The 12,070-nt window shown below is 42.6% G+C and overlaps 1 protein-coding gene across 1 annotated transcript in view; it reads right to left on the bottom strand.

Annotated features, from left to right (window-relative positions):
* Positions 1-9,867, bottom strand: part of CDS2 (CDP-diacylglycerol synthase 2) — a 69,020-nt gene extending 59,153 nt beyond the window's left edge. The window contains exon 1 of the mRNA XM_081293085.1: positions 9,545-9,867. Within this exon, the coding sequence (XP_081149211.1) occupies positions 9,545-9,601 (57 nt within the window). The 5' untranslated portion in view covers positions 9,602-9,867. The remainder of the gene's footprint in view (positions 1-9,544) is intronic.
* Between the last annotated feature and the right edge of the window lie 2,203 nt (positions 9,868-12,070).

Genomic DNA, 12,070 nt, shown 5'->3' with positions numbered 1-12,070 from the left:
TAGGCTGGGGTTGTGGCTCAGCAGTAGAGCGCTCGTCTAGCATGTGCTAGGCCCTAGATTTGATCCTCAGCACCACATAAAAATAAATAAATAAAATAAAGGCATTATGTCCAACTACAACTAAAAATAAATATTAAAAAACAATAAACGTATTCATCTACAAAAAAATTTTTAAAAAAACTTAGGTCCCATTATCTTCTGAGATGGACAGCGTCTTCTGTAAAATGAATACTGAGCCACTGTGAAAAACACACGAGTGAGGTTAATCGTGTCTACTCCTATTCTACTTGACACATCCATGGCACTTGGCACTGTCCTTTTCCATTTCTCAAAAGCTTCCTTCAAACTTCAAAGCACACAACACTCGCCTGGCTTCTCCTCTTCCATCACCCACCTCCAACCAAACACAGGCACTTGCTCTTGACCAAGCCCAGAATTCACAAGTGTCATCAGTCAACAGGAACCACCTTTATCCTTCACAACAAAACTAAACCCCCCAAAAAAGATAAAAAGTGTTGCAACTATCTGCTTCTCTGTTGTCATACCAGCTCAATTTCTCTAAATTCAATTTCCTGTTGAAGAAAGTAAACGACCCCACCCCCCCGGCATACACACACCTTTGGCCCCAATAACCCACTAAAATAAACGTTAATGAGTACAGTAAGAAATGAAAGTATGACTTTGGACAGAAATGGTAGGGATGAGGGATCATCAGTGGATATGAGAGTTGTACAAATTTTCAGATAACAAAAAAGACTAAAGAGCCGGGCATAGTGGTACACGCCTGTAATCCCAGCAACTGGAGGCTGAGGCAGGAGAATGAGTTCAAGGCCAGCCTCAGCAACTTATCGAGGCCCTAAGCCACTTAACGAGAACCTGAGTCAAAATAAAAAATAAAAAGGGCTGGGGATGTGGCTCAATGGTAAAGCACCCCTGGGTTAAATCCCTGGTACTGAAAGAGCTAAGATGGATGAAATAACATGTGGCCAATTAAGCGCTTCAGGAAAGCTCAAGGGGAAATGGAAACATTCTGCCCTCTGAAACCTAGAAGACCTGGACCAATGTTTGACATATGGAATGACAGACAGAGCAAGTAGGGACTGTAAGAGAAACTGAAGGTCTGTATACCTGAAACAACTGCTCCAGCCCCAGACTCATCTACAGAGAACCTGGCCATCCCCCAAGTCTAAAACCCAGAAGGTTTCAGTAAACCAAATATACCATATGGGTTAATTTAAGCTTATAGTGTGAATTAATGGCTACAGCACAGAGAATTCTCATTCTGGGATTTGGAGGATTCTGCCCCCATCTACTCAACCTAAAATGAAGCCTCCCAGGCAATAGACTCTACCTAAACATAAACAAGTTAAATTTCCACTAAGGGGAGAAGTAAGCCAAGACACTGCTGTGTGTCTCCCATTCCTAGTCAGAAAAGGTTATCCTGCCCCCTCTATCCTGTCCCTCTTCTACAATTCCACTTGGAACAGAGAGAACGAACAGATAACCCTGTAGTGCACAATCACCTGATCCAGGAAGGAGACTACTGGCATCAAACTGTGATGCTGAACTTGAGTTGTACACAATGGCTAGTGACCTGGGCTTCCTGCTGGTCCCTTGGGGAGGAGGTGATGTGTTCTACAAGACAGAAGGGGAGAGAATGAGATCAAGTCCACATGTTAATGCAAACCCTGCCCAGATAACGCTTTCCTGGTAGACACACAGGGATTAATATACAGACTTCATAGAAGGCATGCACATGAATGGAAGGTGCTGAGAGCAAATCCTGAAGTGCAGAGAATGCTCAATAAGAAAGTTTAACTACCAGGCAGGCATCAAGTTTGAAACTATATGAAATGTGCAAAAGCAAGGAAAAGGAATACAGTTAACACCTGGTTAGAATCTATATTCAGGACTAGGCAGGAAGCAGAGGAAACACACAGGACTAACATATTTAGAGCCAAAGTAACTAAAGAATCTGTGGTTCTATTTACAGAGGATACTGGAGAATGAGGGTCAGTGTGGAGAGCAATAGAAGTCAAACTTGTGAGGAAGTCCGTCTGTGGTGACTAAGGAACATAAGAATGCTTGTAGACCACCGAAAGTATAGGACCAGACCAGCAGGACATAAGACTGTGGGGCCAAAACTCCAAAAGTCACCCACTGAGGGGTCCAGGATTCATGACAAACATCCTCTCAATGCCAGAAACTCAAGAACAGAAAGTGTTGCTCTTTCAAAAACTCAGCCAAGAGCCACAGTGGCACACGCCTGTAATCCCAGATGCTTGGGAGGCTGAGGCAGGAAGATTGCAAGTTCAAAGCCAGCCTCAGCAACTTAGCAAGGCACTCAGCAATTCAGTGAGACCGTGTTTCTATATAAAATACAAAAAAGGGCAGGGGATGTGGCTTAGTGGTTAGGCGCCCACATGTTCAATCCCTAGTACTCACCCACCCCACCCAAAAAAAAAAAAAAAAAAAACACAGCAAAGTCTTCACAAAGAAGCCCCAAACTAGTGCTTGGGGGAACCTGATACAAAGGAGCTAATGCCAGAAGCAGCAAATCAAAAGGATGTCTGATGTTGGCAGGACAGGTCAGGTCCTTCCACACAGGCAACAGCACTTATGAGGACTACTACCTGGCATGGGGATGTCTCTGGGGAAAAGTGAGTGAGGAAGGAGTAGTCTTCATTCCTTTCAAATTCTGAACCAGGCACTGCCTAGTTAAAATAACATAACAAAGTTAAACTTTCTTTAGAAGGTCACTCAACTTAGCAGGCCCGATGCCATTCCCACTACCAGGCAAACAACATAGGACAAAGATCAGTGACTGGCATGAAAAGCTGGCTAATAGGGATTCTGTAGGGGCATCTCATTACTCCCCCTACCAACTGGTCACCATGTGACAAAACTTGGAAGGCAGGAACTCTGCTCAATGCCAGGATCCAATCAGTATTCATTCAACAAGACCCTGGCAAAATTAATAGTTGAGAGTCGGTGTCTGTTCTCTTATAAACCAGAGGAATGGTTGTACTTTTTCCCAACAGCTTCCAGCACCAGTAAAGAAGGTCTGTGAGACTCTACAACACATGTATTAAGTTAACACCAGGTGGAGAAATACATTCTCCCTATGTAGATCCCAGAAAAGATGGGAAAATTGAAAACACTGACACAAACTTTTTCAAACAGTTACTCAGCAACTTAGTGAAATCCTGTCTCAAAATAAAAAACAAAAAAAGAACTGGGGATGTAGCTCAACATCCCTGGATTTAATCCCCAGTACCAATAACATAAACAAAGATCTTCTCATTATTTCTACTTGATGGGTGAGGGGCAACTCAGTGATAGAGCACTTACATGGTATGTGTGGATTCAATCCCAGTACCATGCAAAATAAATAAATGATTCCTTTAAATAAGCAATAAATAAATAAATAAGCAAAAAAAGAAAAAGAATGGATTATTGAGAATCAAAATTAGTCCTGGGTAGCATCCTCATGAGCACTGACACTGCATACAACAGACTGGAGCCAGCAAATGAGAAGTGCTGAATACTGAAAGACTGAATGTTGCCAGAACAAATGGTTCTGGTACTAAAAGCTATCAACCAGAAAGTACTCTTCCAGGCAGCCTCACCTAAGTTATTCTGAGTGGAGTCTTGTGGTCTCCGAGCATCACTCTGGGAGTTCCTTTCAAGAACTCCAGTGGCCACTCCCAGGAAAGGGCTTCAAAATATATAAATCACCAGTCGCCCAATAACTGGGAAAACCTGATCTAATCAACATTCTCTATTAAAAAAAAATGCTTTTCTATAAAATCTCCACACTTACTGAGACCTTTATTTATTTATTTAGGTATTGAGGATTGAACCCACGGCCATATTCCCTTGCCCTTTTATTATTTTTATTTTAAAACACAGTCTTGCTAAGTTGCTAAAGCTAGCTAACTTTGAGCTTGCAATCCTCCTGCCTCAGTCTCCTGAGTTGCTGGGATTGCAGGTGTGTGCCACCACATCCAGCTTACTTTTATTTTTATATATGTCCTTTACAAAGACTTATTTGACTATTTTTCTGATTTAAAGTCAATAAGAAAAATAGGTGATATTCAGGCATCTTTTCAAAGTTAATGGAGATGCTTTTAAAGTCTGTAAATTAATTCTATATTCTTGAAGAAAGCATTATGTAGCATAATGCAGGGGAAATAAAAAGGAATTAGAAGCCCTTCATACTACTAAAAACTCTGTATCAAATCAACTATGTAAACTTGAACAAAAACTTCAATTCTATGGGTTATGGTATTCTCTCCTATAAAATAATAACCTCTAAGGTCCTTTCTAATAACATATGATGAGTGATTTAACATTTTTAACAGGTACTAATTCTTCTAATGAAATATATTAACCTGTGCAATCACAAAACATTTTAAACAAAATTAGGTTTTTGAAAAAAAATGAATTTTAATAGTTGTAAATTGAGAAGTAATCGAACTTTTAAAATAAAATTATACTGTTTGATCAACATAAACTAGAAACCTGGAATAACGGGTGATATGACAAAGCAATCTTTCACCTCTTTTCCCTAGTGAGGCTTAGAAACCATAGTTAAAGTTTACTACTTTTTCTTTTTCTATTTTTATTTTTCCTTTTTCTCTTTCTTTCTTATTTATTTTTGGTACAAGGGATTGAACTCAGAGGCACTTTAACACCAAGCTATATCCCCTGTCCTTTTCATTTTTAACTTAGAGACAAGGTCTCACTAAATTACTGAGGACAGCCTCAAACTTGTGATCCTCCTGCCTCAGCTTCCCAAGTAGCTGGAATTACAGGTGTATACCACAATGCACCAGAGATGGCTTTTCCAATTCCCAAATTGCTTTCCAATGTAAAAAAGAAAAATAAAAAAGTTTCAAAGGGCTGAAAGTTTAACTTAGTGGAAGAGTGCTTGCTTAGCTTGCATGTGAAGCCCTGGGCTGGTTCCCTAGCACCAAAAAAATAAACAAATACACATACACACACACACACACACACACACACACACACACACGTCTATATGTACAAATATATATTTAAAGAATGCATTTCTCCCTGGCACGGTGGCACATGCCCATAATCCCAGCACTTTGAGAGGCTGAGGCAGGAGGATTGCAAGTTCAAAGCCAGCCTAAGCAACCTAGCGAGACCCTATCTTTAAATAAAAAATAAAAAGGCTGGGGATGTGGCTCTGTGGTTAAATGCCCCAGAATTCAATCCCTGATATGGGGGGGGGGGGGGAGAATCCTCCTACATCTAAAACAGGTAATAGCTCTTAAATTTGATTTCAATAGTTCGTTTTAATTACTCACTAAAGTCCTCACTAGTTCTGAAAGAAAGAAAATAACCGCATACAGCAATGCTCAGTGCTTCTTCTATACTTAAGTCCTGACTATGATATGAGTACCAAAAATTCCTTTTGGGGGAAGCACAGGGGTTGGGAGGGATAACCAGGATTGAATCCAGGGGCACTTAATCACTGAGTCACATCCCCAGTCCTTTTTGAGACAGGGTCTCACTAAATTGCTGAGACTGACTTTGAACTTGCAATCCTCCTGCCTCAGCCTCTCAAGTCACTGGGATTACAGTAAGCACCTCCATGCCCAGCAGTCCAAACTCTTTCTATAAAACTTGAAAGTGATGACTGTAAGTAGATTATTCCAAACACTAATAACTTTAAGATTTAATCACCTTGTAAGACTGAAAGTTTTTTCCTATTAAAAAACTATTTTACCCGAAGCAACAATAGCTGACATGTCATTACAATGTGTCAAGCTCTGCCCTGGGTATGAAACATAATTACTCACTGAATTCCATTCAATTGTTCTATGAGCATGGGAAATTTTATCACTCCCATTTTAGGGATGAACAAATTTGAGACTTTTACAAGTTCAATGATTAGCTCAAAGTTACACAGCTGCTAAGTGGCAGGGTCCAGGCTCAAGAGAGATCTAGCTGACACTTAAGCCCCTGCTCTTTTTTGTTTGTTTCTTTTTGGTTATGCATAACATTAGAATTCATTTTGACATAATTTAAAAAGCATGGAAAATAATTTGCTCAACTTCAGTCCCCATTATATCCCCTTTCTCTCCCCTCTTCCCTCTCCTTGTTCCCTTCCCTCAACTCTACTGATCTTTCTGATATTTACTTCTAGACTTTTTTTTCTTTTTTGTTAGTGTCTTATGGGTATAGATGATGGTGAGATTTACTGTGGCATATTCACAGTATACAAAAAGGTTAGATTAATTCATTCCTCTGTTCTTTCCTTATCTCATCTCTTCTTCCTCCCCCTCAGTCCCTTTCATTTAGTCCACTGGTCTTCCTTCTTTTTTGATGGAATTCTCCACCCCATTCCCTCTCCCCCACCCCCACTCCTTATTTTGTACTAGCCTCCACATATCAGAGAAAACATTCAACCTTTGGCTTTCTGAGTCCGGCTTATTTCACTTATGTGATACTTTCCAGTTCCATCCATTTACCAGCAAATGCCACAATTTCATTCTTTATAATCCTCTGCTCTTAACCACTATCTTCAGCTAAAGTATAAACTCCCCTTTCTACATGATGTCGTTTACTTCATACTGGTTTCCTTTATTGAGAAAGGAAGCCTTGAAACAAGTAAAGTTCTAATTTTAATAGCATTTCAACATCTACTTAAAGAAGAAAACCTAAAACTTTAATTTCAAAATCTCCTGAAATGCCAATCCAACAATAAATTTTATGATGTCAATTTTTTGCCCCATATTTCATCCTTTTTTTTTTTTCCCTAAGCTCCACTGGGGGGGGGGGGGGGGGAACAGTTGGAGAGGAAAAAAATCATTCCCAAAGCTTAAATTCCAAGTTTCTGTGCTTGGCAACTATAACTATACTGTGCTTTGGGACCTTAAAATTATAAGCACAGATCTCAGAGGAGAACATTTCCTTTATTAGCAATTGGCTTTGAAAATTCCATTCTAGGATGCTAAATATAACAATACCCCTGCTGACTTTTATAAACACATTCTTCAGATTATTTTGATACTAGTGATTTTCTATTTACAAGATAGCTTTGCCACAACAATTAAGCAACTGTAGCATTTTGAGGAATCTTTCAAACTTGTTCTAGCTCTTTTAAAGAAGTGACCTGAAAAATTGTTCTCTGGATTTTTCTATGAAATAAGAAAGTTCCGATTTCACAATTCATTTCTCTAGAAAGACACCCTTATTTTATTATTTCTAATGTCCTTGGATTATAACACAAGGATATTGGTAGGGTTTTTTTCCCAAGTTATGAAACAGAACAAATGCAACTTTTAAAAACACTTTATACACTCAAAGTCAAATAAATGTACCCTTATTTTAAAATCCCATATGTGATAATTCAGAAATAATGATGGGAGAGAAACTGTTTTGCTCTGGGTAATGGACTAGCTTTTCTTTCTTTCTTTCTTTCTTTCTTTCTTACTTTCTTTCTTTCTTTTGTAATTGTAGATGGACAGAATACCTTTACTTTATTTGTTTATTTTTATGTGGTGCTGTGGATCAAACCCAGTACCTCACACATGCTAGGCAAGCACTCTTCCACTCAGCTATAGCCCCAGCACTACATCGGGCTTTTAACAGAAGGCATAACTGCTGCTGCTGCATTTTAGAAAATGGTAAGCACCTAGTGGACCTCGTGACCCAGGCATCCTTCCATTGTATAAGTAGTTCCAAGTACAGTTGTAATTATTAAGGCACCTTTAGCTGGACAGCTCCTGGAGTCCTCCCTACCTAAAACATGAATATGAAAAATTAAGAATCAACTGGCACTTTATCTTTGGAGGATGGATCCAAGGAGTGGAGAGGGTAAAACTTTTGTTTCACCTCATAAACCCTGGACTGTTTTTGTTTTGCTTTACCATATCTTGTTATTACAGTTAGCTTTTCAAAAATACAGCCTCACCAGCTATCATCCTTCTCCCTCTTCTCACACCTTCTTGGTCCACAGAATCCCTTTAACACCAAGCATGAGTTCATCCTTAAACAAGGGTTCAGTACCTTCAAACACATGAACACTCACCAACCAGGATGAGTACAGAGTTGTTTGGGACTAAACCAGGATATTCATCCGAAGGAGTAAACTGCAAAGTACCTTATCTTTGCAATGAACTCCTGAATCTGTACCCCGAGCCCTAAATTTTCTCCAATATATCCTAAACATCAAAATGGACAGTTTCCTTGGATGATCCACTCTACACAATAACAAGAGAGTCGTTTTTAAAATTTTTTTTTCATGAGAGCATTCCTCCTTGTAAAACTATTCTATTGACATCCTGTCAACAAATCATGTAATCACTTCCTTCCTGATTTCCCTTTCCTTCAGTAATCAAAAAGTACAGGCTACATGAGTGGGTGCTATGGAGCTAGTTTAAGGCAACAGGGATTGCTAAGGAATAGATGACCCTCAGCTCCAGACAATTAATCAGGTGAGAACGTGATAGCCCATTCTCCAATAATCCAAAAAGAGAAAGAAATTCTGATTGTTGGGAGAGATCTTCTGATTTTTAAGAGAACATGTTGGTCAAAGAAAACATCTGCAGGTCACCCCCGACTTAAGCAGTCTCCATCATTCTGATTCAGGCTCCCCCTGTCTATTCTACACATCACTGAATGATCATTTTCCAAGCACACTGCTCCTGGGCTGGGGATGTAGCCCAGTGGTAGAGTGCTTGCCTAACGTGTAAAGTCCTGGGTTCCATCCCCAGACACTGGAGGGAAACAATAATAATTTATTTTTGCTCCTGACCACTACTAACTTGAAAAGCATAAATATTACCGCAAAAATCCCAAATCTTCATGTCGTCATTCAACGTTCACAGTAACACAACCACCTTCACCTTCAACTTCCCTACGCAAACCTCACATTAAATCAAAGGAGTCCACCCCTCTTCCATCTCACCCCCCAACCGGTTGTATCCCCGCCAAGATGGCCTCCTTCTTTACCCCATCAAAGCCCACATTTGGCTCAGGAAACAACCCTTTGGAAGTAGACCCTCCAACACCTGCTAACCGGCTGGTTCACTGCGTGAGTCAAGACACCTCTCTGATCAAAGCCAACAGGATTTAACTTTCAAGAAGGGATTTAAATCCCCCAGAAGACAAATCCTATGGCCTTGTCTCGATTTCCCCACCCCAAATAACATTTTTAACAAGAGCAATGAGCCTGAAGTCGTGCTGAAAGGAGCCTCCTGTCGGAGAAGGCTCTGCGGGGTCTCGAGTCTTCTCACCCAGGAAGGCCTCGGGGAGGTGGGAGATGCCCCAACCAGCCCTGCGAAGCAGGCAGCCGTGCGCAATCTCTGCGCGCTCCTCCTTACGCCCCCAGGGTACCATCCCCAACCCGATCCACAGCCGTGCCCTGCAATGGCCCTGGAGGACCTTCAGTGCTGCCCAGGCCCAATGCTCTCGGCCGCGACAAAGGGTCAGAGAGCCGGACCACCCCGCTGCGCGCGCTCCCCGCGGGCCTCCGCTGCCCCGGCCGCGCCCACCCGGACGGTGCCGCTACCTTGTCCTCAGGCGGTGAGTCCGGCTCGCGAACCGCTCTCTGCCTCAGCTCCGTCATGCTGGAGATCCCGGCGCGACGTAGCCACTGGCGAGCAGCGCAGCCGCCGGAGCGTGCAGCTCAGCTCGAGCACGCGTGGACTCCTTCGGCCAAGCTCGCTCGCTCGCTCGCCCGCCCGCCCTAGCAGTACGCAGCTCAGCAGCGGCTCGCAGGCCCCTCCGCAGCCCGGTCGCCAGCCCTGGAGCTCCGCCCAGCTTCTCCGCTGCTCTTCCACCGGAGCCGAGAGGACCCGGCCTTCCCAATCGCTCCTCCTCCAGGGAAGAGTTTCCGAGAGAGCGCGCACGCGCACAGCCGCCATCTCGGCCCGGGAGATCCGCCAATAGCCGGAATACACTAGGCAGGCGGAGCAACGGGGCGGGGCGGGGCGGAACGGAGCAGAGAGACGCGCATTGGACAGCACCATAAGGGGGCGGAGAAAACGTGCCTTTCAGAGCGAGATTAGCCAATGGAAACGCCCGCCTAACCGCGAATGTACCTGTTCCGGCGTTCTAGGTCCTGAAAGTAAATGGTTATTGAGGGCAAGAAGCGCCCCCCAGAGGGTCTAGCCCGCAAGAATTCACTGCGCGGGGGTTCCTGGCTTACTTAAGAACCCATTTGTCAGACCTTAAGTGGTGAGGCTTCGTGAGCCAACCTGGTTACGAGGAGGGAATCACGTGAAAATAAAGTGAAACCCAAACTGAAGTCTGTCGTGCATTGCCAAGCAGTCTCTAGGTATGCATTGAGCTGAGTGGGCTATAGTTGGTTTATCTTGTTTAAGCCACACATCACTTGGCAATGGATGTGATTTTCATTTTACAAGTAAGATCATCTTCAGTGTTTCAAATTTGTTATGAGGTTTTGGTCTTGGTTTTGGTCCTGGGGATTGAACACAGGGCCTACTGAATGTTAAACTTAGGCTAAATTGTTGAGCTATACCCTCAGCCACTGGATTGTTGTTAAGACCAGTTTGGGAACAGGAATGCTGCCTTTTTTTTTTTTTTTAACTGAGGGTCCCCTATGTACCTGACACATCCCAAATACTTTTAAAATATTTTTAATTGTTGATGGACCCTTATTTAATTCATTTATTTATATCCGGTGTTGAGAATCGAACCCAGTACCTTACATATGCAAGGCAAGTGCTCTACTGCTGAGCCACAACCCCAGCCCCCTAAATATTTTTTGAGTGGAATTAAAACTTACGAAGGAAAATGACTTAACCAAGGCCTACCTGGTAGAAAATGCCTAGTAAGAAATACAATTCAGAATACAAGCTAACCAATGTACATACTGCCTGCCTGAATTCATGAATAGCTGTGTTGCTTGGGCATCACCTTCTATGCTTCCTACTTGCGTCTTTGCAAACAACGCAAAACCCGAGTTCTCTATCCTTAATCGTATTGTAATCTAACAATGAGAAAAACTTGCCTTAGAGAAGTTGCAATTTCCTGTTTATAATTTGACCTGAGCTGTGTGGCATTTGGGGAAAGAAATTGAAGTGGTAACTCCTTCCTAGATGTTTCTTTTTTATCTATTAATAACTGCAACCTGCTAGTTTGCTTCTGTATTCATGCTTCCTCAGCAGCTGTGGCAGGAACCACAGCTGCTTGGAAAGAGTGAAAGGAAATCAAGGCTACTTGCATGGGGAAGTCTTGAAACCTGGTAGGATGTACTGTATAAAAGATAATGAGAACAAAGAACTGTCTTCAGCCTTGAAAAAGACTCCACTGAGCCCACACCAGTGCTGAATAAACCTTGCACTTCTGTATACTTCCAAGGGCCACTTGTCTCTTTCCAATGCCATAAAGATTTTCCATATTTTCAGTAACAAAATGAGAATTCTGGGGCTGGGGATGTGGCTCAAGTGGTAGCGCGCTCGCCTGGCATGCGTGCGGCCCGGGTTCGATCCTCAGCACCACATACAAACGAAGATGTTGTGTCCACCGAGAACTAAGAAAAAATAAATAAATGTTAAAATTCTCTCTCTCTCTCTCTCTCTCTCTCTCTCTCTCTCTCTCTCTCCCCCTCTCTCTCTCTCTCTCTCTCTCTCTCTCTCTCTCTCTCTCCCCCTCTCACTCTCTCTTTAAAAAAAAAATGAGAATTCTGAAAAAGGCATTATATAATCCTGATTTCTTTCCCCTCTGCCCCCATCGTGCCTCCTGGAGATTAAACCAGGCAAAAGCCCTACCACTGAGCTACTTCCCCCTTCCCCAGCCCTCCTCCCCTACTTCCTTTCGCTGTTTGACAAAGGGGCTCCAGAATTGCCCAGAGTGGCCTCCAACTTGCAATCCTCCTGCCTCAGCCTCCCACATAGTTGGTATTACAGGCATGAGCCACCAAAACCATCACATATTCCTGATCTCCATAAGAGTATATTCCCCAGGGGCTGGGGCTATAGCTCAGTGGTAAAGTGCTTGCCTTGAAAGTGTGAGGCACTGAATTCGACCCTCAGCACCACATAAAAATAAATAAAGATATTGTATATTCATC

Source organism: Spermophilus citellus, assembly GCF_964194105.1.
Source record: "Spermophilus citellus genome assembly, chromosome: 4".
NCBI lineage: Eukaryota > Metazoa > Chordata > Mammalia > Rodentia > Sciuridae > Spermophilus > Spermophilus citellus.
The sequence above is the reverse complement of the archived record's forward strand: the minus strand, read 5'-3'. Positions and strand labels throughout refer to the sequence as shown.